This window comes from Wasmannia auropunctata, unplaced genomic scaffold (genome assembly GCF_000956235.1).
Source record: "Wasmannia auropunctata unplaced genomic scaffold, wasmannia.A_1.0 LD334171.1, whole genome shotgun sequence".
Lineage (NCBI taxonomy): Eukaryota > Metazoa > Arthropoda > Insecta > Hymenoptera > Formicidae > Wasmannia > Wasmannia auropunctata.
Genome location: NW_012028719.1, coordinates 52,873 through 79,932, shown reverse-complemented (window position 1 = coordinate 79,932; position 27,060 = coordinate 52,873). Strand labels below are relative to the sequence as shown.

General features: G+C 44.2%; 3 protein-coding genes across 4 annotated transcripts in view; 1 reads left to right on the top strand and 2 right to left on the bottom strand.

The window, feature by feature from the left end:
• Window positions 1-29: 29 nt before the first annotated feature.
• Window positions 30-1,448, bottom strand: LOC105459664 (NADH dehydrogenase [ubiquinone] 1 alpha subcomplex subunit 8). Its single transcript, XM_011705866.1, has 3 exons — window positions 1,154-1,448; window positions 619-794; window positions 30-473 (listed from the first exon to the last, which is right to left on the bottom strand). Exons 1-3 carry the CDS (start codon window positions 1,280-1,282, stop codon window positions 251-253), a joined length of 528 nt encoding a protein of 175 aa, XP_011704168.1. The 5' UTR covers window positions 1,283-1,448; the 3' UTR covers window positions 30-250.
• A 2,426-nt stretch (window positions 1,449-3,874) lies between these two features.
• On the bottom strand, window positions 3,875-11,253 carry LOC105459663 (glutathione S-transferase-like). 2 transcript variants are annotated; one of them, XM_011705864.1, is made up of 5 exons: window positions 11,090-11,253; window positions 6,126-6,295; window positions 5,610-5,777; window positions 4,628-4,770; window positions 3,875-4,295 (listed from the first exon to the last, which is right to left on the bottom strand). In XM_011705864.1, exons 2-5 carry the CDS (start codon window positions 6,268-6,270, stop codon window positions 4,128-4,130), a joined length of 624 nt encoding a protein of 207 aa, XP_011704166.1. In that variant the 5' UTR covers window positions 6,271-6,295; window positions 11,090-11,253; the 3' UTR covers window positions 3,875-4,127. The 2 variants fall into 2 exon arrangements, with proteins under 2 accessions (XP_011704166.1, XP_011704167.1); XM_011705865.1 differs by having other exon boundaries at window positions 6,126-6,288.
• A 1,548-nt stretch (window positions 11,254-12,801) lies between these two features.
• LOC105459661 (organic cation transporter protein-like) overlaps window positions 12,802-27,060 on the top strand; it is a 24,781-nt gene continuing 10,522 nt past the window's right edge. The window contains exon 1 of the mRNA XM_011705857.1: window positions 12,802-12,910. The gene's annotated coding sequence lies outside the window, so the exon portion shown is untranslated. The remainder of the gene's footprint in view (window positions 12,911-27,060) is intronic.

The window sequence follows — 27,060 nt, the reverse complement described above, 5'->3', positions numbered from 1 at the left end:
TACAAGGTAACAAGCAAATTATCGCTTAGTTTGCTGTTAATATCTTTATATTCACAGTACATGTACAATTCTATGTTTTCATATGAACGTTTCTACGTTCTACGTGCGTTCAAGTAAGCGTCCTGCGAAAATTACACACGCCCGTTTCCCTATAATTGTCTAGATTACCCGATGCGTCCCCGAGTCTTGAACATCATATAATCTGTACAGCGCGACCAAGATACTATAGCGTTGTCTGTTGAGAGATTTTTTAGGATTTATACCAAAAGCGATTGCTGTATTTCGATTTCTCACGTGGCACGTCAGGTGATAGCCCGGGAGTTGGGTCTGGAAATACTATGGGCTCTTCTTTCGGTGGCCGCGGCCTCGATGTGTTATGCACTTTAGCCTCGCAGAAGTATCCGTAGGGCGGACGCTCTATATTCAAATTCTTACGAACACAATCGTCCAAGGCAGCTTGCGTTTTTCGGCATCTATGACATAGTCATATTATTATTTACTCATCGTTGATCTAATGATAATTACCAATTCATTCGTTAATCGCCATGATTGTAACTATTGTAATTGATACTGAGTATCGAATGAAGAATTAATGCAACAGGACATAAAGTAACGTACGGAGTGAAGTCTAAACTTCCCGTTGATCTCTCGAGGCAGTACATGTAAGCGTTAAAATCTTCCAAGCAATTTTTCTTCATCTTTTTAAGAACGTCCATTGCGCACGAGGTGACGGCTTTCCCTTCGTTGAGACAGCGACGCGGGTCGCGCTCCTCTTGTCTGCACAACATAAATTCCTGAGGAAATAAATTTCTTGTAATTACAAGGCGACTCCTTTAGAACATATGTCCTCGATGTATCTTATGAGATAGAAACGATTCTTATATATTTATGAGTTTTACAAGATTTAATTAAAAGATTAATTTCCACAGGGTATTTCAAGATAGCCCACGATCAGAGTTTATCCATTTATTATTTAATTATATAGTTAAAGGCATATTATTATTATTATTTTCAATGAGATGCGTGTGGATGTCAAATGTTATTGCAGGGACTCGGGGCATTATGTAATCCCTCGAAGGGGGACGGCTCGAGGCACGATAACACAGGTAGGATAACCAGCGGGATTGTCCGGCTGTCTGAAGCTGCAACTCACATTGTTACACCATTCGCAGGCCTTGCCGATGTAAACGGACGCGGTTTGCAGCACCGGCCAGCTGACGTTCAGCTCCTGAACGGTTAGCTCGCTCTCCTCGGGCAGTACCGTCTTCGCGTTCGCGGCCATGTTTCCTGTTCAGCGGCAGTCTAAGTCGGGACGACCTGTCATTTGCGATCGGGGCCACCGATCGTGAGACACGTCTCGGGAGAGCGAGAGGCTACCCAGCGACTTCGACGCGAAATCGCGAAGCGCGCTATGCATACGCGACCGAGAAACCTAACCTGGCTAACCTCAACGTCGGTAGTCGTCGGTACTGATCGATAAGCTTTCTCGTTCTATCGATATCGCGGCGCCCTTCGAGATTCGAGATTTCGATTGCCTCGATTCTCCTCGAGTCGAACGGCAAAAAGCAAAATGGCGGAGACGCCGCGTACGAACGCGAAAGTGTGCGGAGCGTCGCGTAAAAAAGGGTATATTACTGAACAGTTATTTAGCATTGAAACTTAATCAAATTGAAAAACGAATATATACAATAATCTCTGACTCTTGTTACTGGTTTTTTTATCCCAGAGTTCCTTGTAATCGCGGATACTCACCACGATCATCGATCACGCGTCTTAAAACAATTAAAACAGGAAATGGAGATAACGCGATGTATGCGAAAATACGGAATATAGGTAAATGTATTACTGAAAAACTCTTGTTATTATAATTAAATATTTTAATTTGAATCCAATCGAATAAAAAATACGCGATAGCTCTCCCTACTCATTTTCCGTTCTTGTAGATTTTCTTAAATAATTATTCGTGGACAATCGCTGCAATTGTAGTCGCGATCCCGAATTTTGAAACAAAATAATTCAATCGCGGGATGGACGAATGGACTTCTGATGCGAACGCATATTTCAGCGATGCGAGCCAGCCGAGTGGTAAGCGCGATGCAAATTTTTCGTGTTTTTATATACGGGTAAGGTGTTATTGATATTAAAATGTATGCGACAATTAAGATCAATTAAGATCAATCTGCACTTAGTTTGCATTACATTATTATTATCAGTCATACTGTCCCATGTGTTAATTTAACCGCAATAACATTTATATATTACATCATCTGTAGCCTCAACACTTAACGGTACACTTAACATTATACATATATAACGTTTCCATCGTAACGTCAATACATATACATACATACACGCAGCCAGAGATTCTCTTGCCTAAAGACCTCGTTTGATAATTACAATTGACTATGTTGCCGCGGGCACGTGTTTAAGCGCCGACGAAAGCACCAAAGCGTCCTTAATCATCCTTCATCGTAAGCACGTCAAAAAAGTCTACCGTTATTCCCCGCTGTCCCGTTTCTAACGGCAAGATAAATTTTACAAGCGCATATATATATACTCTCGTTCGTTATCCCCGATTCAAACGACGACGATCTTATCGAAGTACATCGAGATCTTATGAAGTACATTTATAAATTCGCCTTATCTTACCGATAAAAGCAAAGGACGTTACAAATTATCCCTTCAATATTATCCCTTAAATCTTCGAATCGTTACAATCAATCTTTATTAACCGCATTCTGTATTACGGCATTTCTTGCACTTTCCTTCGATTCGACTGCAAAATTCTATACACAAAGTACACATAGAATTATATCGCATATTCAATAGATTCTCTTGCTCTTCGCCTTTTTTTAATATTACCCTGTGTATTACAACCGCGTTCAATCCTGACTGGACTGCATGATTCGTGCGAAACAAGGAGAGGAACGATATCTTACAAAGTATCGAAATCTTGTGTAATCGAGATCGTAATAATATTATCTCTAAAGATGGACCCAAACTTGAACAGGCACGAACAAATGACTTTCTATTCCGTTCTTATTGAAGCGGGTTCATTCGCGTTTGCCGATTCAACTTATTGTTAGATCCATCTTAAGCGACGTCTACAATGGAGACTAATTAAGACTTAAGATTTAAGAAAATTGACCAATCGATTATTCATCTCATTTAAGAAGAATAATCGATTGTGCGATTGGTCAACTTTCTTAAATCTTAAGTATTAAGTCTCATTGTAGACGACGCTTTAAAAAAAGGAGGGGGAGGGGATTAATTACAAGTCGCGAAATATGAGATATCCCGCTTCGGGATATCACGCTTTTTGCGCTTAATCTCGACATTTGTTTTTCGGTGATAGCAACAGAAGTCGCATTGTAGCCACCACTCACGACGCACACACGACGCACGATAAATGAACACATTGACCAAAAGCTTCATTTGCGGACATCCATTCGACAGATAATCTTACGCACACGTGGTTCGTATTGATCTATATATTAGTGGTGCGAAAACGAGTGTCGCAAACGATCTCCGGGATCGACGATATGTTAGTTCGTGTAACTCGCGCATGTGACAAATTAAGCTGACTAACTGCAGGGATCAAAACGATTTTTTTTGTCGTATACAATAAGCGAGGTCATGCATTTCTTCTGTCTAAACTGATACATATAATATCAATTTTTCCTGCATCTAGTATATTTGTTTCATGAGTGAGCGCTAATGAAATGTCACTCAAAAATAAGCGTAATATTAACATTTTTCAAAGCAAACGTATTTACGCGAGAGAAAATAACGGGAATGGAATCGCGACGAGTCGAATTAACGATCTAAGATTCGACCTCGAAGTTTAAACAGTGTTTGAAAAAATTTAGAGAACTTAATTACAAAGGAACTTTATTTTCGAGAATTTTACTCAAATGTAAATATAACGCCAAATAAAAGTACGCTGCAAAGGAATGGACGCCGAAGCGCATCGTGGTTGTGTTACGCCGCGATTAATAATCCGATAATATCGGATCGATCGCCGATATCACGGCGATGCAGGACAGTGAGCTGCAAGCGTCAGATATGTACTTGTTTGTGATGCCGTCGATGCTCGCCTTCCGGTTTCCGTCGTTCGACGCGACATTTCAGAACTCGGTATTAGGTCGCCGTGACAGCCAGTCGGCGATCGCTGAAATTTCGTGCACTCGCTTCTTCAGGCCGCGCAACGCCGGATAATTCTCTAAGGCGGTCGCGCCGAAAATGTTCTCAAAGTTCTCCAGCGCCACGGTGAACACAAAGTCCGCCCACGTGGTCTGCAAAGCAAGCAGTGCGATTTGTCATCGAAACGGAAATTTTTAATTTATTCCGCGATACTTTTGAAACGAGCTGCCCTTAATTAAAAGTCCTGAATACGCGACACTCGACATTCGTGCAATGCGTTTAATCTTCCTATGCCACTCTATTCGACTTTAACGACGACAGCGTCGAACAGAACGGTAAATATAATATTCTTTTCACTGATTTTATATCCTCTACACACACACATACACACACACACACACACACACGATTTACTTTGCTTCAACTTATACTTAATTAAACAAACTCGTGTAAAAGTAAGATCGTTACTGAGATTTCTCTTTACCGTAGAACCGACCGCGTAGCCACCGTTCTCGGCAACAGTTTGCTCGAACTTGTTCAGATAGAACGGTATTGTTTCCTTTAGGAGCTTCGCCTTCTTCTCCTCCTTCTTAAAATGATCCTCCTCCGTGCGATATTGAAAGATGACTGGAAAGTAAATCGTGCGTCAAGGTTTTAGTGGCTCGTCACCCTGCAGCTGTGCAGGAGCGCGCGTCGTCAAAGTGACGTCGCAATATTAAAGTCGTTATATACACCGTGTAAATATTCCGAAACTCTCAAAGGCTGTTTACCGGAACGGCCGAATAGATCAGATTCCTAAATCCCCGATACTAGCCCGTATATAATGTCTCATTAAGCGCTCTAATTGGAGCCGCGCGTATTATTGCTCGAGGATTACACCCGCGGCGGATTCAGTTGGGGTATCTGTATCCGCAACGCACCACGTCAGATTTCGCGGGAAACGCTTTTCCGGGACGGTAGCCGTCCGCTCGATTATGTGACGACCTCGGGGGAGAGCTCGGGAAATATAGGTCGCGCGAGATCGCGCGTGTCTTTCAGACGAGCGAAAAGCGGAACTACTTTCGCACCCGTCACGGTCGAGCCGCCATCCCGGACTTTTCCCGGAAATTTATATTGAGCATCGCGCTCACGTCGCACTTTTTCTCTCTCTCTCTCTCTCTATCTCGGGGTAACATCGCGGTGGACCGTTTTCGATTTTTCACGTCTCTGGAGGTCGAGCGGTTCTATCAATTGACTCGCTCGCGCGAACTTGCGAACTCGACGGGACGCGGCCAGAGCGATTCGAAAACTTTGGTCGTCGACGGTAGTCCTGATCCCCTCGCAAAAAAACGGGAAATCGCAATCCGAGGCAAACTCGCGACCGAAAAGGAATATCGATTCGGAGGCCGAGGGCGGAGAGGGATAGACGGTCGTGAGCGGCTTTCCGGAACAGTTATGGATTGCACATGGGCATATGTATCACTTACATTGTTTCAAGTCCCCCAAGGTATCGACCAGCACGTCGCACAGCATCGATTCCCATTCGTCCTTGCCCGCGAGATTATGCTCGCGGGCCAGGTAACGCGCCACGGCGTTGCTTTGCGCTATCGGCTTGCCGTCTATCTCCAGAACTGGCAGCATCCCGTAAGGCATCGCTGGGAACAAGAGAAAGCAATCGGCGGGATCGTGCTTAAGCGCCGGGCTTAAGTGACGGCGAAAGGTTCCGCGCAATTTGTCTTCACTCGAGTTATCGGTAAGAACGCCGTACGCGGTCCGGATTAATTGTAAGGTTGTTAGAGTTATTTCGTGTTGTTCTTAGCGACGCGTATTTTCCTTTATTATCCTTGAATTAATTTCCGCTCAGCGCGAATTTGATATTATAATCGAAATTAGATTGGAATTTAATCACTTGCGTGAATTAAGTTTTATTGGGATTCGCGGTGCAACAAATTTACATTCGAATTGCGCGAGTAAATTATTTTAATTGGGCTTCCGGCACTTACACTTCTTAAGCTCGGACCAGCGATCGTTGGAGATCCTCTCGTCGATGTAGTCGATGCCCGCGTAGGCGAATATGTAGCGAATATGCTCGGCACGACCCCGTGCATTAAAGTAGATCAATTTGTACCTCGACCATTCCTCAGCCATCTTCCTTCACTCCGCGATCTGAAAACTTTCGAAGGTGTCAGAGAAGTTACGAGTTCAATATCAGGCTAATTACCGGGCGCCGTTAAACTATACTTTCAAGGAAGCGAGTAGAAATGGTCCTCCATATGGTCGGACACGGGGCCGACGAAAATCGTAGAATGAGACGACATCTCGTCCGACGGCATTAATGAGAAAGTGTCGCAGTTTCATTTTCAGGAAATTTCAGTTGCAATTATCCGCCGGTGTCGTTCCGTCGCCGAAACTTTCGTCCGAGAGTGCATTTGAAGTGTCTCGTAAAATTTTCCACGGAATCCTCAATAAAGCTATAAATAATTCCTCGAAGGACAGCTTTTGTGTGCTCGCGCGGGCACTGTCACGCCTTGGCACTGCAACTGATTTTCGTTTCCAAATCTTTATATCGCGAAGACCTAAACGAAGACGCTCCTATCTTTGTGGGTGATCTACGTGGTAATTCACGGTATCGCCTATAGATCCCTCGGCCGTGCCGCGATATATATGATCTATCTGGAGTATCTCCACCGCGGGCGGTCGAGATACTTCTTTCGGGGGGGGGGGGGAAGTAACGATAGGGTTGCGTGATTACGTGCGTGTGAACGTGGCGGGCGGTTTTATCAAATTTCGGGGATCGCGCGCGCGTGGGCTGGATAGATAAGCGGCGCAACTGGCAAAGTACGCGAGCGTACTTCCTGAGTTTCCTTGGGCAAATCGCGGGATTTCGTGCGTCACCTATACATATAATGTCATACACCTATGTGTGTTTATGCGAGAATGTGTGCACATTGTGCGATCGCGCGCGCGCGATCCAAACGTTATTAACCCACTTCTGCGTATGTACGTGTGCAGCGTGTTTATTTATATTTCGCATGCCAATCACTTCGCTCAATACAACCGATCCCGATTATTATCTCCGTCGCGATCGCGGAATATCATCGGGCGCAATTATCAATTCGAAATCTATCTCCCGGGGCATATAATTACGTAAGTTAACGGACGCAACACGTTCCCGATGGTAATGCTGCATAATTCATGTTACGCGTTAAACGTCGACGAGATCAGACGACACTCTTGCGACTTGAGACGGATCGCTGGGTAAGCCGGCGGTTTTGCGTGTTAACGAACTCGAAATGAGAAAACTTCACAAGAGTTTGTCGGTTACGCGCGACGGCGACGTTTACCTCCTCCGGCATACGGATCTTCGCGGGGGAGAGAGAGAGAGAGAGAGAGAGAGAGAGAGAGAGAGAGAGAGGTCTTCGCGCGGGCGATAATTATTTGGTAATTCCACTTTAATTACGCCCATTTTGTTCTTTATCCCAGTGAATTATTCCTCCCGATGAAATTGATTTCTGAACCGTTTGAGTGGAGAAACCCCCCCCTCAGTAAATTGCGTTCTTGGGCGAAGTTCAAACTAGCCCATCATCGTTATCGTGTAAAAGAACAAAATAATATTATTCAGCAAAAGCGCGGATATTCAATTAAAGTTGTTCCTTTCGAGGGCGTGTTCTCTTACGGTTCGGAAATTGCCTCTGATCCGATTACATCCGATCGCGGGGAAAGGCCATTCGAGTAGAGCAAAGGGTTTCATTTCTTACGCGCGCGGAAATCGTTCATGCGACCGTGCAAACGTGTAGGAAACGGTCCGCAGGAAATTACGGGCAATTATACCTGTGTCAAGGGTCTCTAAATACGGACATTGAATATAGTAGATTGTAAAGGAGGCTTTGGTAAGGGAAGAAACTCCCGCGGAATTCGGCCATTTAATTCTATTTCTATGCCCTCCCACGAGAAATAAACGAGCGTGACCCAATTTTCGTCTCCCGACAACAACAACCGTAGGCCCGTAGAGGGGAGGATTTTAAAAGAACGGATCCATCTAATTAACAGTGTTAATTTACGTTAGTCCGCGCGGAATCGTGGGATTTGTGCCGTACGGATGATGCGTTTATTGATTATCGCTTGCGGAATGCTCGCCGCCCGACTCTCCGATCGAGAGACAGAGAGCAAGAGAGAGAGAGAGAGAGAGAGAGAGAGAGAGAAAGCGGACACAATCCACCGCATTAATTCGACGAATGCAAGGGGCGTTTGAACGTGCGCGGAGTCGAGTGGATGTAATCTATACGGCGCGATTGAATCCTGCGTCTACCGTCCGACTTCGTCCTCAATTAATATTCGCTTTTATTTTCTCTTTCCGGAATCCAGAGCGCGGAATAGTCCGCTTTTTTTTTCTTTCTCTCACTCGAAGGGAGACAAGTAAAAACGCGGCAGAAATATCTACTTAGCACGCAGCTGTTTCTCCTCGTTATGACAAAGTGACATCGAGTTAAGAAATCGATATCACTCTCTAATTCGCGGACGTAAACTCTATTCTCGGGGGATCGAACGATTTCTTTTTTTTTTTACCAATAGCGCTGTCCTGATTTGGCCGAGGTAGCCGGCGATTTAACGCGGTAACGGTGTGCGAACAGACAGTTCGAGTCGAATGTCGGCGTAGGTCGCGCCGATAGCCGAACCCCCGGGTAACCATATTTGACGTAAAATCAATGGCCCGTATCTGCGAAAACATTAATTCGGCGCGTGGGCGGACAGCTGGAAGGGTATAAGGTATAAAGGCTGAAAGAGAGTATTAATGTTGACGTTACGCCGACCCTCTCACGGCGCGGGACCGTCCCTCTCTTTCTCTCTCTCTCTCTCTCTCTCTCTCTCTCTCTGTGCTTCCTCGCCGCGCGCGGCGTGTGTACGTATAAGGTACAACGCGCCGGCGATCCGCGCGCGGCGAAAGTTCGTCCCGGCGCGGGCGGCGGCGAATTCATTAGTCATGCCGGGCCATTTCGACGCCGGACGTTCGAGTCTCGAATGAAAGCGAGATTATGAAAAGCCCTCCGCAAAATTATCTCGACGGGGAATATCGACCTCTGGGAACACCACCGGTACCTCTCTCGCCCTCGCTCTTTTGAAACTCCGGACCGCCTTTATCCGGAAGGGAATCATTTAACGATCATATACACGCCGGAAAATCCGACGAGAGAAGAAACAATTCCGCCTCCGCCTTTTTTACGCCACCAAAACGCTCGAAGAGATACGAAAGATACGAGAGGGTTGATCTATATACATCGACACTTTTGCGAATCGAAATCCACCGCGGCATTTTTCAGCGTTGTTATTTCGTCCGCGTGTCCTTGCAGTCCTTTTAGTTTATTAAAAAGCGCAATCATATAACAGTCGGTAAACGTGCGACGCTAACAATAGGACCGCTCCTCGGATTATTTGTGTTCTGTGATCATCGAAACAGCGTACAATTCGTATCTCCGCTGAAAGGAATCCTCGAGTGTTTAGAGTCGCGTCGCTTTTCGTTTTCCTTTCAGCTCCCGAGCGGAATGATATTAATTTCCTACCCGAGAGTTACGCCAATTTTTTCCCCGAGGGAAAATAAATTTAGAGTTCGTTGAAGAATTTGTCATTAAATCAGCCGCGGGGGTCTCCGGAACGCTCCGTATTCCGGATACACGTATATACGTCCTTTCATACTATCGTATACTCGACATCGTGCAATATTAGTAATGTCGAGAGCAATGAGAGTCCTCCCGCTGTCTACAATTCGCAATTTCCTGGGAGATACGGCATCATTGAATTATGTAAAAAGTAGCGTTTCTCGTCTTCCCGGATCCTCCCGCGTGAGAAGCGTAAATTAGTCCCCGCGAAGTACGTGTTGTTCTCATTTTCAGCGATCGATCGATATGCATCGGGCGATATCTTTCCAAGATACGAAACGACGTTTTTCGTTTATTGTGATTTCTACAGAAGTACTACTTTTGCGAGATACTTCGGTGTACTTGGTCCTTTCAGGGAAGAACGATCCTCTCGATACGGAGATCGTTAGTCCGTTTGGCGAGACGCCAAATTCGATATCGGAAATATTACGAAGGACCCGAGCGAGAGAAAAGACGCTCTCCGTGATATTACCTTTTTACATTTATTACACCTTTGCCACACAACTCTGTATTATTTTTCAAGGTGAAAACTTGAATTTCGAGAACTTGAAATCAAAATTAACGCATAGAAGAGATTCCCTTTTTCCCACACGAGATTCCCACACGAGATTCCCACACGAAGATTGAACGTTTAACGTCGGAGAAAAGATGGATTGAGCGAAATAAAAGAAATTGCACGACATATATGCACGTACATGCGAGAGGATTGTGAATAAACAATGAGATATGAATATGTATCGCGGGATTGTAGTTCCAGTTCTGAAAATTTTTATATTCCATGTACGGAAGGACGTGAGATTCGTGCATGCGTGTGTGCGTATATGAGATAAATTTACAAACTTATTGATCCATAAAGTTATTTAAAATAATTAGAATTAGAAACTATGTAAAAACTATATATAAAGAATCAATTAGAACAAGAAGCTGTGTACATAAAAAATCATAATTTAATAATCTTATAATTAAAAAAGAGCTATTATTTAATGATGTAAAAGATGTTAAAATATGTATTAACTCTTTATATCTATATATATTTCACTAATTATATTAGCAGATACATCTATCTGCTATTGACATCTTCTACAGATATATACTCACATTAAAGATATCTATATTGCGCGCCAAGCGGAGCACGTAAAAGCGAAATAAACTCAAGTGAAAAACTACAATTGTGGAAAACTATACAATGTGACGAACCGTTTACATTACCGTGGTATTTTTTTCTATTCTAGTTGCGGCGCGTATACAAATAGGCGCCGTAGGAATCAACGCAGGTATCACTCGATCGTCGGGTCGACGAATTTCAAACTCACCCCGGCGCCCTCGTACGATCGCCGCTACCGCCCCGAGCCAAGTGCACTCGCGCGCCGAAACACGGGACCGCCGACACTGAACCGTCGTCGCGTATGTACGCGCGCGGACGGGGATCCTGCGCGGCGGCGGGCGGAGGACCACCGGTTTCCTTCGGCACCACTTGCGCTCTGCTTCGTGCTTGGGCACCACCGCGAGGTTTCAGGCTCCGACGAGCACGATGCGCAACCTCAGAAAATTTATACCACCCGCCAGATTCTCCACCCCCTCGGCGAGCTGCACGAGGAGGGGCAGGGGATGGCCCGGACTACTATACTCAACCATCCTTGGACTCGTCGAACTCGGAATGATTTTTACACGGTGGGAATTTCGCTCGCGGGAATTGTTCGATCGAGCGTCAGCGAATCGAAATCGACACGTTCGATCCTTTGTCGAACGCAGGTAAGTCAAGCCTTCCCGAGGTGGTTGCGCGGAAGCAATCCGCCGCGATCTCGGCTCTCTCTCGTTCAGTGAAACTTGCGGCTTTATAGTCAGACGCGCTGGCGACATTGCGGCATAATGCAGCGTGAATGGTATCGAAGGATTTCGCAAATTGGATCCGCCAGAGATACATTTCTAACTTTCCATTTGAAGTTCGCGCGTCGAAGGAAGTGAACATGTAGCAATAAATTATGTGCCAGCGCGTATCTCCGTAGTTTACATAACGTTTGTATTCGCTGAAATGTTTGCATAATTTTAACGTCATTTAATTGCTCCGCGCGACTGATTTGCCGAGTAATCTCCTTTTAGCAGTGAATTTCCATATAATTCCACTGCGTACGCGCGCATACACGCACGACGGCGGTGTAAACAGCCACGTGAACGGTCGACTCTACATTAAATGTTATATCGTGCTTGGGTCAGTTAATTGTGGTCAAACCAAGCTAGTTAGTTTCATTACGTTATCTCCATCTTCGTGAGTTTCATACAATGAACGCCTCTTCCAATATCGAGGTCATTAGGTTTACTTACGTAGCTTAAAGCCTTATTTTCAACAACGTTTACTGTTATCACAAAAATGTTAATGTCAATGCCATTAAAATTTTCCAATACATATCGAAAATGATCACAAAGTGGTCACGTACGTAACGTAATTATACACACGAAACGATGCTTAATATCGGAAGAGTCACGAACTTGAAAACCAACCTTGCTTTGAAAACTTAAAAATTTCTTTACTTAGGCATACGTTATATTATAGAGATACACTATCCTTTTTTTATAAAACAAAAGCAATTCTGCAATTTTACATTGCGACAAAATACTGAAAAAAAATTTGATTTCACTTTATTAAAATCTGTTTTTAACTTAAATACCCGAAGAAAATTCTATTGTAAGATTAGTTAATTCTGGAAAATATAAAAAAAGGCAGAAGGCATTAAAAGAAAGAAAATTGGTTAGGGCCGACGTATAAAATTGGTGCGTTAGCTGCTTCTGCGTTAGTTACTTCTCTCGCGGTGGATTACGTAAATCCAGCGTTTCTACAGAAGAATAACTGGGGGCATCGTTAATGGGTCGCGCGGTAAAGTGGCAAAGAATTGCCGGCCGTGAGTGCCGCGCGTGTGTGCCCTGATGAATCCGGGCAGGCCCTCTAAAACGCGTACCACCAGCGTAACTCGCCCGCGAGTATTTTGTTATCGCGGCGGTTAACGGACTAAATGAGCGGTTTAGTGCAAGGCTAGCCGGCGATGAGCGAAGTTGACAACGGTGGCGCGATACCACGTCCGCGCGTTCACCACGGCCGAAGGCGAGGTTGCCTTCAGAGCACACGGGCGTATCTTGACGTAAGTGTATTATATCGACGATCGATCGGCCGAGAAAAACCGGCGGCGAGGCTGTTTTTTTTTTTCTTTCGCGGTCGCGACCGCGCGTATTCTGCCCGGCGAAACTCTTCGGCCTGAGACACGCGCTGATTTACGACGATGCGATAAAAGGAAGTAAGCGTGCTAATGACTCCAGAGAATGTGTATTCAGTACGCCAGGCGATGTTTCTCGGAAGCCCCGGTCTTTATTTTAACGATAAACCTCCCCCCACCCCATCCTTCCGAACGACGAATTTCGGGGCTTATCATCTCTTAGCAATTAAGCCTCAAATATCACGCGGTGCGGGCTCCGCGACCGTGAGATTTGCTCGAATTTAATTTAAACGAACAATAGCTCCCGTCATTCGGCCGCATTTTGGAATCTCTGGCCCGTTTTATAAAGCGTAACGTTTACGCCGGGTATTATTCGAATGGATCTGACGCGCGGCGCGGCTCGTTGAAAACGCGTGCAAATTGCAATTTCACGGGACATCCGTCACCGTGACAACCGAGCGGTATATTTTTCTTGTTTTTTCTTTGTGTGCTCGCGGGACTGTTTTAAATCTCGCATTCGTGCGACGACAAGAAATTAAATTGCCGTTTGTACAAATCATCAATATGGTATCTTTGTGATATATAATTTATCGATCATGTATGTATAACATTTTTTTTGTTGTGTTCTTTTAATCAAGAGCATGCAAAAAACATTGAAGAACAAAGATTTCACTTACTATCGATTGGAATGGCAAATTGGATAGAAAAGACTAATTATTTCTTTCTAATTTGATCTTAATGTGTACGCGTGATGTGTGTTTATGCGGCTTATAATTTTCCATGCTTCATTTCTCGTTGTTGTAATCTTAATCACTGTTTTATCAGAACGCGCCTAAGGCACGGGCTTAATTAAAATCTTTATGACTCCGTTTTTGTCGACAATCCTCGCATGTGATGTGACGCATTTTTCAAATAGCGTGATAACACCTTAAGCACCAGTCGTAATTTCTCCCTGTCGCTTGTGTATTTAAGCTCTTGCATCTCGTTATTTATAGAAAATAGGGAAATGTACGATACGATAAAATCAGTAATCACTTATAAGTCTGAATAAGACGCCGGGATTTGGCGAATGTTTATATGCCATTCGCATAACAATCGTTAGGCAATTACGAATGCAAAATAATATCGATGATCCGTATCGGAGCGAGCTTTTGGAGAAACATTCGCGGCACTTTATCGAAATGTACATACATTGAGCTATGCCAGACATAGCACGCTACGTCAAACAGAAATATACTACGCAGACTAATTATCGATTAATTGTAAACCTTCCGACTTGTTTAGACGCGTTATCGTTTTTGCGACATTTGTGGACAAATTGTCGAGATATCGAAGTTAACGGAAGAATTTTTTTCGATGCTCCAGACGTCATTACATCGTTCGTTATATGAACACTCGGAAAGAGAGAAACATGACGAAATAGATAAGATTTATTGAGAACGACACGTAACACGTGACGAGGACTACGATGATTATTAAAATCGTTTAAAGCTTAGAGATATTCTACAAAATTTGTGAAACTGCGTCGTTTTAATAATTAATAATTAAAGACTTCAGTAAATTGGAAATCATTAAGATGCCGTTTGTGGGCGTCTATTTAATTAAAACTTTATTATGAAATTATAAACCGTGATACGCGGCGGATAAATGTGACTCGGGATCACTCGGGATAAATCTCGTAGAATAATTTTGGAAACCGAGCAGAAATTTTTCTTCTCCCTTTCCCCTCTTCCCCCCTCCACCCTTCGGCTTTTCGTCGTAGCGTCTTGCGTATTTCATCGGTCGATCGGGACGGGAAGTGGGCGGGGGAGGGCGAAGGGTAAGTAGGATAAATTGAGAAGATTAATCGCAATCTCCACGTAGCTCGGGTTGCACCATTGTCCGACGAACGCTCGTGCCTCGTCCTCCCTCCTGAACTTCTGAAACTGGGTTGCATAACGGTTTGAACGTGGCCGAGCTATATACGTGTCACGTCAGCTAGTTAGCCTGGAATCGCAGCCACGGCAGCATCGAAATGCAGGCGTCTGTCTGTCGATCCGCCCGGGGAAAATGCGCCTTAATCGGATTCGCACCGCGCTCGCACGCTATACGCGGAGGAGGGAAAACGGCGGCTAGCCTACCTACTGCAGCGCGTAACATCGCGGCCGACACACGCATCAGCGACGTGTATGTGCAGCAGCAGGCGCGCGTTCGCGGGGAAAGGACATCGAGCTGAAGAATTTATCGTGTGAATGCCACTTGATTTCCTCCCTCATTCGATTTTCATTCCCTGTCCCGAGTCTCCGAATCCCCACGTGAATCGCATGGTCGTATATACGTATATGGTATGCTGTAAACTTGAAATGAAAATCGGCCTAATCTGTGAGCCAGATTAATTGACCAGACTAAGTTTTTTCTCCCTCTCTTTCTCTTTCTCTTTTTCTCTCTCTCTCTCTCTCTCTCTCTCTCATTTTCTTCTTTTTCCTTTTTCTTTTCCGCAAAACTACGAACTCGGAAAGGGAGAAACGCCCGATAAGTAAATAGAACAAATAGGTACGCGGCGCTTCGCATCTCGTCAGATTCTCACGACGACTTTCGCTACGTTAACTTCGCTTGCAAGGGACGCCGTTTGTTTACGGGACGTTGATGTTGCTCTCCAACGATTAATTTTCGTCAGCGGAACGTTATATAAACATTTCGCTATTGCTGTGGCAAACTGCACCGAGCGTCGGCGCATCAGTTGCCGCATTCATATTCACGTCCTCGTCATCGTCGTCGTCGTCGTCGTCGTCGGCGTCGTCCGTCGGGAGAAACTCACGCTAAATTATAATGGATTAACGGGGTGGAGATCGGCGACGTGTGTAGTTGCCGGCCTTAATGAGCGACACGATTAAAACTTCGCTGAGCACGATACAATTCTGCCACCCTCCTGTCAAACGCTATCCGCCACCTACCCCCTTAACTACCCCGAAAACGGCGTTGATGCGTAATTAAGCTCTACGGCTATAAGCGAGGATGGGTCTCGTCCTCGACCGTATCGTTGCCTCCATCTCTAGCGTTTCTGAATGTATATCCTTCTCTTTCCCTGGAACAGTCACTCCCGACAATTATTCGCGATTATAGAGCGCTTTTGACGCAAATCAAAATAACATTAGCCATATGAAAAAATCGGAGCAATCATATTAATGAGATTCTAATTATTATATGTTATAAATGTGTTGAATCGTTGCAAACATTAATTTTATTTTCTAATATCGAGATAAAATTGGACAGGTAAAAAAGTTAAGCAATTAAAATGTGAAGCAGAGGATATTTAATTTTTGCAGGAATATAAGAATTCTACAACCCTTCCTTATTCAATTAACTTTTTTCGTTTTGCCGATGGAATTATCAGTACTTTTATTTCATAAACTACACTTTTAACAATTAATAAATATGTTTATCAAAATGTTGGAATAATTTTAGAACGTATCAACGCGTCATTTACGGTACCCGATGCGGTCGGTCTCGATATTTTTGTATTCGTGCCATTTCCATATTTTACAGAAACGCGCGATAAACGCGCGAGAGGAAGGCTGTGCAAACAAAGCTGCTATACCCTCGATCGCATCTCTTTTTATTATATGTGCGCGGTCGTGCGAACACTTGCGTACATTTATTATCAGTTTATTCGGTGCGAGGCGTCATCGGTTTTGTAATGCGTGCTCACGGTAAGCGCAAATAAAGAAATCCGGTGTGCACGAAACCAGGCAGCGGAAATTCGTGAATATCGCCTTGAACGGGACCTATTATCGGGGCTGTCCGATTAAAATCGATTCGCTAACCTCCAGTGGGGCTATATAATCCAATTCGATTCCGAGAGCGGACGATCGTTCGATTTCCGCCCGGTGACGTCGGCCACTTGGCCGGCGAATTAAAGAGCGCTTAAACTTTAGCTCGGTGTCGGGCGATCGTCTACGTTCGTGGAACGATCGATTCTCGCCTATCGCCTAAATTGACACCAATCTTCCAGACGTCACCGAACGAAACTTTTCCTTTCTTTGAATCGCGACCTTTAGCGGTCTCCATGTAAATTGCGCGCGTGAAAATGATTCACGTTAATTGTTCCGGCGTAACGACAGCCTGGCGTGCCATTGACAGAGGATACGGTACAATTGTCGGGACGGTCGTCGGTCGGCGGGGTCGCCGGGGCGGCGGCGGGGAAGAAGATACCGCGATGGAAAACCGCGATGCAACACGCCCGCGCGCGCGTGGCTGACAGTCACCGAAGCGATACTCGACAAACGGACGAAAATAAAGTTATCTCCTGGTATCGATAATTACGCGGCGAACCAAGCGTGATTGACGCGATTCGGCCCCAGGTTACATATATTTCATCGCGTAATTAGCCGGCGAAGGAATAATGCTTTCTCACTTGTATTTGACCGCGGTCAACAACGTGACGCGTAACTTTATTAAAGCATCGACAACGCTCTGAGCTCTGAGAATCAATAGCGTTATTTTCGGTCGTGAAAATATTTCGGGCTTTAAACGAAGGTACGTGCTACCCACGTAATCGTGGTACAATTATGATGAAACGAGACTTCAACTTCGCGACTTGTTTTAAGTAAAATTATGGCTATTAGCGTTATCGCGCGCATTATCGCAACATGCGCAAACTCGAGCTTGTTGTTGACAATTGTATATACGGAAAATATGTATAGTAGAGCGATCTTCTCGTCGCGGTAACATCATCATTATTAACTGCCATTTTGATCGCTCGCCATTCACTATATCTTTTGTTTGCTACCGGCGCGAATAATACTTCGCGACACCGTGGAATGTAGAAAATTACCGTTTGCGTCTTTGCAGAGGGAGGGGAGAAAGAAAGCGATCCTCTGAATAACTACGATTCTGAAGAGGCAGGATAATCGCTAGGAAAAACAAAATTGCGTCTCTTTTTCCCGTTCCTTCGTGCGCGGAATCGTATAAAATTGGAATACTCGGTATTTATTGCGCGTTATGACAACGCTACGTTCCGCGAAAATTACATAAAGTTGGAGGATACTAATTATTTGCCTCATAATATTAATTAACTTCGCGAGCTGCTATTCAGTTCGAGACGCGAGGTGATCCGAATTAAACGCCTCCTATATATATATATGTACGCACGCGTCGACGTCGCGTAAATAAAATTTACAAAATTCGTCGACTCGCGAAATCGATCGGGCGCTCCGAAAATTTCCAGAAAATCCACGATATTCTGCGCGATCGTTTGCAAGCGTATATATACGCGTTCGATTTATACGCGGTCGGGTGTGTTCATCGAGATTTGTGTGTTCCTCAAGGGAAAAGTCTAAATTGGCTGAAGCTCTTGGTGGCACGTGATTTCAATAAATAAAGGCGATCCTCACACGAATGTCTCTCGCACGGCTCGGCGCATTATCGCGTCAGGCTTCTTCATCCTGATCGATATCGCTGATTGAACCGGCGCGGCAGGGCCGAGCTTCCGCGTGCTTCGTCGATCACGCGAGGATCCACCAGGAAAGCGATTCTCGGACGGGATGGAAAACGAGCATCCTCGCGTTACGCGCGGCTTTTGTGTATCGCCACACAAAATAACAACGACTCCCAATCTCGGAGCTCCCGAGGCCATGATTTTTCCGCGGCCTCATTTCTCTCTCTCTCTCTCTTTCTCTTTTTCTTTCGCGCGCGGCATCCCCCAAGCGCCTATTCGTTGTGTCCGCCCCCTCCGTCGTCCGAATTGAAAATATAGCGAACGGAAGAAGAAAAAAATTGGGGCGTACGAAAGGTAATCGATCGGTCGAGCGACCGGTCGGGGGGATCATACGACGCCGCGCGTCCGCCGCCACGTGCTGTGATATTGTTTTCGTTTCGTCGGGGGAATATTGACGTCGGGAAATATAACGCCGCAACGTCGAAATGCAAAGATCGTCGAGGACGCGCGTGCGGGATGGTGGGACCATCACGTAGATAAACACGTGCTTTCGAAATTATTATTATTACCGTGCTCGTTATATTAAGCCATTGTTATATCAGCGGGGACGTCAATTTCAATCGACGAACGTCATTAATTTCAATTGAACGTAGGCACGGATTACTACTGTTTTCGTGTGTAGCTATAAAGTAGACAATAAAATCCTTCGGGTCGTTTAATTCGAGCCCACATGCCGGAACTCTTTTATCTCTACGAAGTTCAGCTAAATAGGCCGCTAAATAGTCGAGATTGTCGGAGTTTCGTAAAAATGTGTGTACGGTTAATTTCCACAAACGGCTCTTCGCCTTCGCGGGCAGATTCGCGGAGATAAAGTCATTGAAGCGCTCTCGAACGGGACGAAGCCCGACGGTGTGGAGCATCGATTATTCGCAAATCGCGATCATTTTGTGTACGTCGCGAGATGACAGCGCGAGAGAAAGGATTCGATCAGCCGTAAATAATCGCCGATACATCGGTACCACCGTGAAACGTGGCGAAGCGTATATACCGCGATATCTCGGATTTGTGCAGCGCGCCTCGCGGGTGCGTCCGGAATGTCCGGATGACTAGACGCCTGACTAGGCAACTACTTTTTTTTTCACTCGATGGATTGCATAATGAATATATAATAAATAAATAATGAACGTCTTTGTGGGACGAGACCGTGGAAAGGTGTGTCGATGGAAAAACCAGCCAGTAGCTGAACGCGTGACAATCGAGGCTCCCCTGTAGTTTTTTGTGCCACCTACGTCGGTTTCGTCTATCATACAATTTTATCAGCTCAAGTTGCAGACCAGTTCTGTTTATTGAATTTATCGCGTTCATCAGTTCGTTATGCTATGCGGTAATCGATAGGAAAATTACGAAGATTCGATAATTTTAGATCAGTGAGAAATATCTGTTTTCAGCGGTTTTCCGCTCTAACATATAGAAACTGAGGAAAAAAACGTAGTTTCTTATACTTCAATAGAGTGTCTATATATTAAAATTGATACGAAGAAGACTAGCGTGATTTCTGCACAAGGATAACAAGTAAAAATCGTGAATCGTTCCACAAAAAGAGCACTAAAGATGATAATCAAACTTGTTGACTAAGATAAAAAAAAATGACAAAAAAAGAAATAATTAGGAATCTATTGAGTATCTCCATTCGAGTAAGAATGCACTCAAGAGAATTCACGCAGACTCAACGAGCGGGCATTTTTTCTCCCGCATACGTATTATACGCATCGATCGATCCGTGATTCCATAAACGACGTCTTTCTCGCACGTTCCCGACGCAGAAGCCAAATGAGCTGTTTGCCAAATGAGCCAATGTCGCGATTTTTATCGAAAGTCATCTGTGACGCAGGTGCAACGTGATTTACTCGTTCGACATGCGGCGTACGCCCGCACTGCCCGCAGCGACGTATACGCACAATTCGCGGGCTCGCCCGTCGGAGGGGAGGAAAAAAAAATTCATCAACACGAAACGGAGTTGCGGCGGATCGACGGATCTGTCATTAACGACAAAACTGCGCGTTGCGATTTCCCTCCCGTCGTTATTAATTTTAATTGACGGACAGCGTCACGCGCGCGGAACAAAATCTCAACGCGGTGTTCCGATGGGAGGGGACGATTTTCGTGCGAACTGGAAGAGCTTTTATTCGCTGCGAATCTCCGCGCGTAAACGCGCCGGATTAACGCGATGCCTTCCGCATCCGGCGCGTCCGTGAGAGGGGATTCTTATTTCGACCTGACTCCTGATTCCGCGAATTTGACTCTTCCTCAACGAATCGAGGAAAATTCTGTTTATGAAACGACTCGAACGACGAAGCTCCGCGCCCCTTCCTATTCGCATTCGTTAGGCGATTTTATAGCTGCTGGCGTCACGGTAAAACACCCACGACGAAAACCACAAAACCTTTCGCAATCGTCTCGGAAAAATTGAGCAGTTGCTCGTCGCGAGCAAACGCCTCTTCCTCGTGGAAACTTACACGCTCGCGGCACGGCCGACGAACGCTTGTAAGAGCGCTATCGATCGGCTGTTTACCTGCTGATGCCGCCCGGCTCTCTGATGCGATTTCACGAGTTCGATTCACTCCTCGCGTTCTCACCGTGAATCACGTTTCCACGATACACGAGATTCTTACCCTTGACAGGCTGCTTAATGAATTATTGATGACGCATTTGAATTCATTTGAATGCGATGGCACGAAATCGCATTCTGCGACTTCGCGACAAAGTGTGACGGCATCCCAAAAATGGCAATTGGCAAAATGGGACCAAATTTAAAAGTTCCACGCGAGAAATGAGAGAAAGAGAAAGATATACATAGTCCGTAGTTGGCGGCTACGACAGTGAAAAGTAATGATTAGACTGTGAATATTTTCGTATACATCTCGATAGAACATCAACAATGTGGAGTGGAGTTAAATCCCAAATGTATTTAATTTTGAAATATAATTTTGTATATGTATAATAATTTTAGGAAACGCAATTTTTTTTTGTCTCCGTATAATAAAATATACTTTAATTGTTGAATGATACTTTGATCCAATTTTTCTATTAATTTTTTTTTTGTGCGGTAATGTATGTATGCACAAAACTCCAGCAGTCCAGTAGTGATTTTGATATAGCATCGAGATTATAATTTATATTTTCAATAAGACGAATATTTCTTCGGCAGTTCCGGAGATACCCGTTATATTGTTTTACGGTCTGATGATCATTTCCACGAATATCACGTCAGGAAATAAAATACATATAATACGTATTGTGACGAAACATTCGCGATCCTAAAAAAGTGCTAATTGAATAGCTATTAGTTATTAACGAGCCTTTTATCACAGCGTGTGCTTCGAAGCTTTCTTTTATGCTCCAACGTGTAATTGTAGGCGCTGAAAGAATTATTATCATTTATTATCATCGTTTGTAAAGGTCGTTTACAAGAAGTATATGTAATGTTTATAGTATATAAAAATGGTTTCCATCGACATTTAAAAACCAAAGGAAGGGAAACAGAGAGGAGATATCATGATATAACATCGAAAGTAGTAACCTATTATGTTCGGCAATACTGGCGATGAAGCAATCGATTCAGTTTTTCAGTATCTCAAGTAGATTCTACCTATTATCGACTAAACCACCTGAGCGTGACCGCATTGACATTTCCAAGGACTTCCTAAAGGAGCGAACTAAAGGAGTAGGAGCGAGGATTAGATTAGGTCACGTGGAACGCGCGCGGCTGCCAAGCTAAAAATAAGAAAATAATCCTCACCGATTATCGATCGGACAGATGAGGAGCTCTACAGAGCGCTAATTAGCCCGAAGAATTGACGTTCTCCAAAGTGATCTCCGAAACGTAACACCTGTTCCGCCGCGCCTGCCGCGATACGTATCGATAGATAACGTAAATTGATGTGCGCGCGAAGATTATCGTATCGCATAGAAATTTAATGATGGTACGCGTCAACGCTCAACAAAAACGCCAAGGAGAAACTCGGATGCCCGGCAAGGTATCGTAGATCACGTGCCAGTCGCGATCAGCGCCTGCAGGATAATTAAGATCGGAAAATTTTCTTGAAACCTCTCCTGTGTCAGAGATAAATGACGGAGTGTGGAATAAATTTACCGCACCCCACACACACACACTCCTTCGAGACCATACTCGATCAATATCTCAATGAGTTATCTGTCCGATGTGCCTTTTATTTTGCTCATTTTACATCGATACTCTAAAGCTGTCGTCAACGACGATCGTATCTCAAAATGTTAATTTGCGCAGCCTTGCCGTGAGGCATCTCGTCGCCGAGCTTGTAAAATTGAGATAACGCATTGGTGCATTTCTTTGGCGGGTACGCGCGGCGAGCGACCGCACGGCTCTTTAAGCGCGCGTTCGCGAACTGCGTTGCAGTTTTATTCGCAAAGACCCGCGGCCCGCGATACGATTTCCTAGACTTCCGGCAAAAAAAGAGCTGAGTCCCCGTACGAAAGATCGTGCGCGGTCCTTCGTCCCGATCGATCTGACCGACGGCTGACATTGACTTTAATCGTCAATGTGTACGCGAATGTGTCCGTACTTCGCTGCGCTGTTATTCCTGACTTTTTTGCGCGGCCAATTTTTAATGCCATGATTTTTAATGCGACAATGAATCAAAACATTTGACCGAGCGTGTGACTTCGAGCTTTTAAAGTACGATTCTGCAAAAAGTTACAAAAGAAAGATTGACGTTAATTTACTTCACCTTACGTTTAATTTAAACAATTTATTCAATTGTAATATTTCATGTAATATTTCATCACATAAATTTTTCATCTCTGAAAGCGGATATTTTGAATTTATTTATTTATTATAATTTAATTACTGTGAGAATTAAATACTTTTTATTTGAAGCTGTTATTCATTTTTGTTTTGTTGCTGAAAAGAGATCGATTGTTCTTATCCGCAGCTATTTCTGTCCTGTTTGTTATGTTAATTAATGTGTATACTTTGTGAGACGCTGTGGATTGCATCTCCGTGCAATGGAATTTTTTATTATTTTTGAGCAAAATTAATTGCATACTGTCGTTGTCTCGCAGAAAGTTTTCGTATTGTTGCTATCTAAATCCGCTAATAAATTATCGTTTACTCGTCTGATTATTAATTGCTTTTCTCGCGGCGGGTTAAGCCGAAAATGCCATTGTTGAATTGATAATCAGAAACGGCCACACTCTGTCGTTGTAAATTATGCACGTGGATCAAGTCAAATCTCGATCAAATCTTTGACGCTTTGTCACTTGGTGATAATTAACGCACGGAGAGCGTTAATTATATGTTTGATTATAGCGTTTATGCGTTTTTATATCTAATATATGTGCAGTCACGTATCATAAACAAGGCTTTTAATGTATCTCATAGTAAGCAACGTTTGCTCCCCACGCAAAAAGAGAGTTTGCTCTAATTGTAAGACGATGCGTCGCAGTTTAAGTAAACAGTCAAATAAAATAGATCGACAGATAAGAAAATGAATTATGCCAAAGTCTTTACATGACCGACTATAGCTAACCTCGATCCAATTCTTTTTGCCAGCGATATGTTAATATTTTTATGGAATCGTCGGGTGGCCTTACTGACAATTGCGAATTTTCTTCGCATCTATTCAACACATGCAATCATTTAATTTTTAGGTCGTAGCGACCCATTTTACTAAAATCGAAAAAAATTGGCTTTTGAATTTACATGGAAGATTTAATCGTCGGATACGATTTACTGATATGTCGACAGGCCGAAAACCTGTTTTTGTCATCATGAAAAACAAGTGAAATCGCTTGTGAAGGCGAGATCAGTGACTCTGAAATGAAAAAAATACAGAATGGAAAAGCCTATCGGTTTAATTGTATATAAATATTTTACTGAAGGATATTTTTTGATGAATCTTTATGATCTTTAGAATCTTTTTTGAGATTCATTATTTCCCTGATATTTTAATAAAATAAATTTCTCGTGTTTCGTTAGAGCCGCGGAGATAATTAATGTCAATTTCCGAGCGTGCAGCGACTGCAAGGGAAACGAATGGGCGCCCGTCTCTTTGTCACGTTGCGTCGGTTTATCGATGCTCAACGATACAAAATGCGGAATTCGAAACACCACTAGACACGGCAAAGTTATCCAAGTACGCGCGCGCCCGTTCTTCCTGCTCCCCCTCCCCCCTTCCCTTGCTCGAATAACTCTGTTAAGGACCATCATTACCGTCCCGGTGCACTTGAATCCGATAAGAAGCTGCCGCCACGTCCTGAGGGTTTGCAGCTCGGCGATTTACAAGCTCGCGGAAGCCCGCGAGCGAGTTCCTCGTTTCGCGGCCTGTGTCTTTGTATTCGAGATGCAATTATCGCAACGATAGCCATATCTTAACGTCACATCTCATTTTGTATTACGCACCTGCACACGCCCACCGATTTAATGTATTCCAATTAAAAAGCGAGAGAAAAAAAATCTCATTTCCAGCTTTCGCTATTTATAGCGATGACCGCCTGTTGCACGTGCATGATTTTGCTGTGTTACCCTGTATTAAGTGCGAAACAAGTACTAAACGTATACTTGTGACGCAAACTCGATCTGACGATCCGTAGCTTAATCCATCGTCGGGCAAACACTTCCGAGTTGTCGACGAAAGATTTTTTTTTAGATCCCTCGAGGAAGTATGTTGAAATACTAGAAAAACGAGTTACATTTATCGAGAAATATCTGCCATTAAAATGCATTTTTCAGCGATATAAAGTCAGTTATATAAAAACCTCGGCATAATTCATTTTCCTATTCATCGATCTATTTTCTTCGTTTGTTAAATAGACTGTGTGACGTGTCGTCTTATAATATTCATTCTTCATAGCAAAACGACCCGAATGTGAGCTAAAAGACAAAAGATTTTTTACAAAGACTTTCTCTTCCTACTCTTATTCTCGACGATGACCCGCGTCGCATTTCGCGGTCTCGTTCGTATTTGACACGCTTCCGATATGCTGTCGTAACGCCGCCGTCGCAACATACTTTAAGTCGTTTCGCGTGTCGCCTTTATCGCGGCCTCGCATAACAGCTCGTTAGATTCACGCGTTTTACGCAATTATTGCAATTCGCAAGGACGAATTCGCCGCGCGAAGAGAGCCATCGTGCAACATTCCCGACGGCGATCATTCGAGCAGAGAGAATCGCTGGAATTAATATCGTCAATTCAAATCGTTTCGGGCAGACAATACTGACGGCGCCAAATTCAATTTGATTTTTATTGTCACGACACTGGCCAATTTAAATATCGTGTCACTATCGTCGTTCACGCAATGCCGATTGCGTCATTCTAATCGGCCTATTATTTTAATCAACCTATCATTTACTCCGCGATAACTATCGCCGCTAAAATTGAACGAGCGCCATCGAATTAGAATTTAAACGATTATGAAATATCGCTAGTTTGCGTCGAAAGATTCGTGGAAGCCTATAATTTTGTTATAACAAAATGCGTCTAGAAGACTACTTCAAATTGTATAACAAAATCTTTGAGATGCTATAATGTGAGTGGATGCTATAGAAGTAACATTATTAACGAGATTTTTATTTAAAAGACCTATGCATTATGATATAATATTTGTTGTCGGTCTGGAGATGAGTTCATTGATCGATACGATTTAGGGATTTCCACGCAACGACGTACACAAAACTCGTTCGTTGTACAGAGGCAAGAGTATCGCGAGTATTGTGCGACGCGACGTGCGTGCGCGATGACATTTAGGGAAAGAAAAAAAAGAGCCGAGATTCCCGTGACGTCGCCGCGTCGCGCAAATATATATTCTCCGTTCGTTCCTCGAATTTTTCCTGCGTGGCAAGAGGCAAGAGGAACTCGCGCATTTTCCTCGCGAGGCGACGACGCACGACGAGCGAATTCCTTCTTCGACGCGCCGCGCCGACGTGTCATGCAGCCGCTCTTCCACCGTCTCGTTCGTCAACCGGTTTCGGGCCCGTCCGGTCTTACCTTTCGACGTCTTTCTCGGCATCTCCACCGCGGTATTTCGCCCGAGTCGACGCTTCTATTCTGGTTATCTTGGGTTTTCCCCGTGCGCATGTGCCATCGATCAAGGTCGTCATCTTCGTGTCTGGAGCACTTCGGACCGAACCGCGCGCGCGACGCACCGCCGCACCGGAAGTTGAGGCCGCACCGTGACCGCCGTCGTGATCGAACGTTATCGATGCAACACGTGCACAACTCGTTCACCTTCCAGACAGACGTTCGACACACCGTTCGTGTGGCTTTCACACAATTCATCAAACCACTCAGATCCACGATTTTTGAACCGAAAACATCTCCCTCTCTTCGCCATCGCGGTTGTTTCATCCGCGCGAGCGGCGTTACATAATCCGATGTTCGTCGAAAAAAATCCTACAAATGTCGCGATAAGCTCTTGATAACACGACAATAAACGGGAGCTCAGAGCGTTTAAAATGATATTTAAAATGATAATTTGTAAACTGATAGCAAAAAGGAACATTATTGAAGGAAGGGCCTCATTATTGTTATCGTCGTGTTATCAAGAGTTTATCATGAGCATCGCGACATATTGTTCATAGAATTTTGTATTCTGCAACACAGATGAATACATATAATAGAATTCA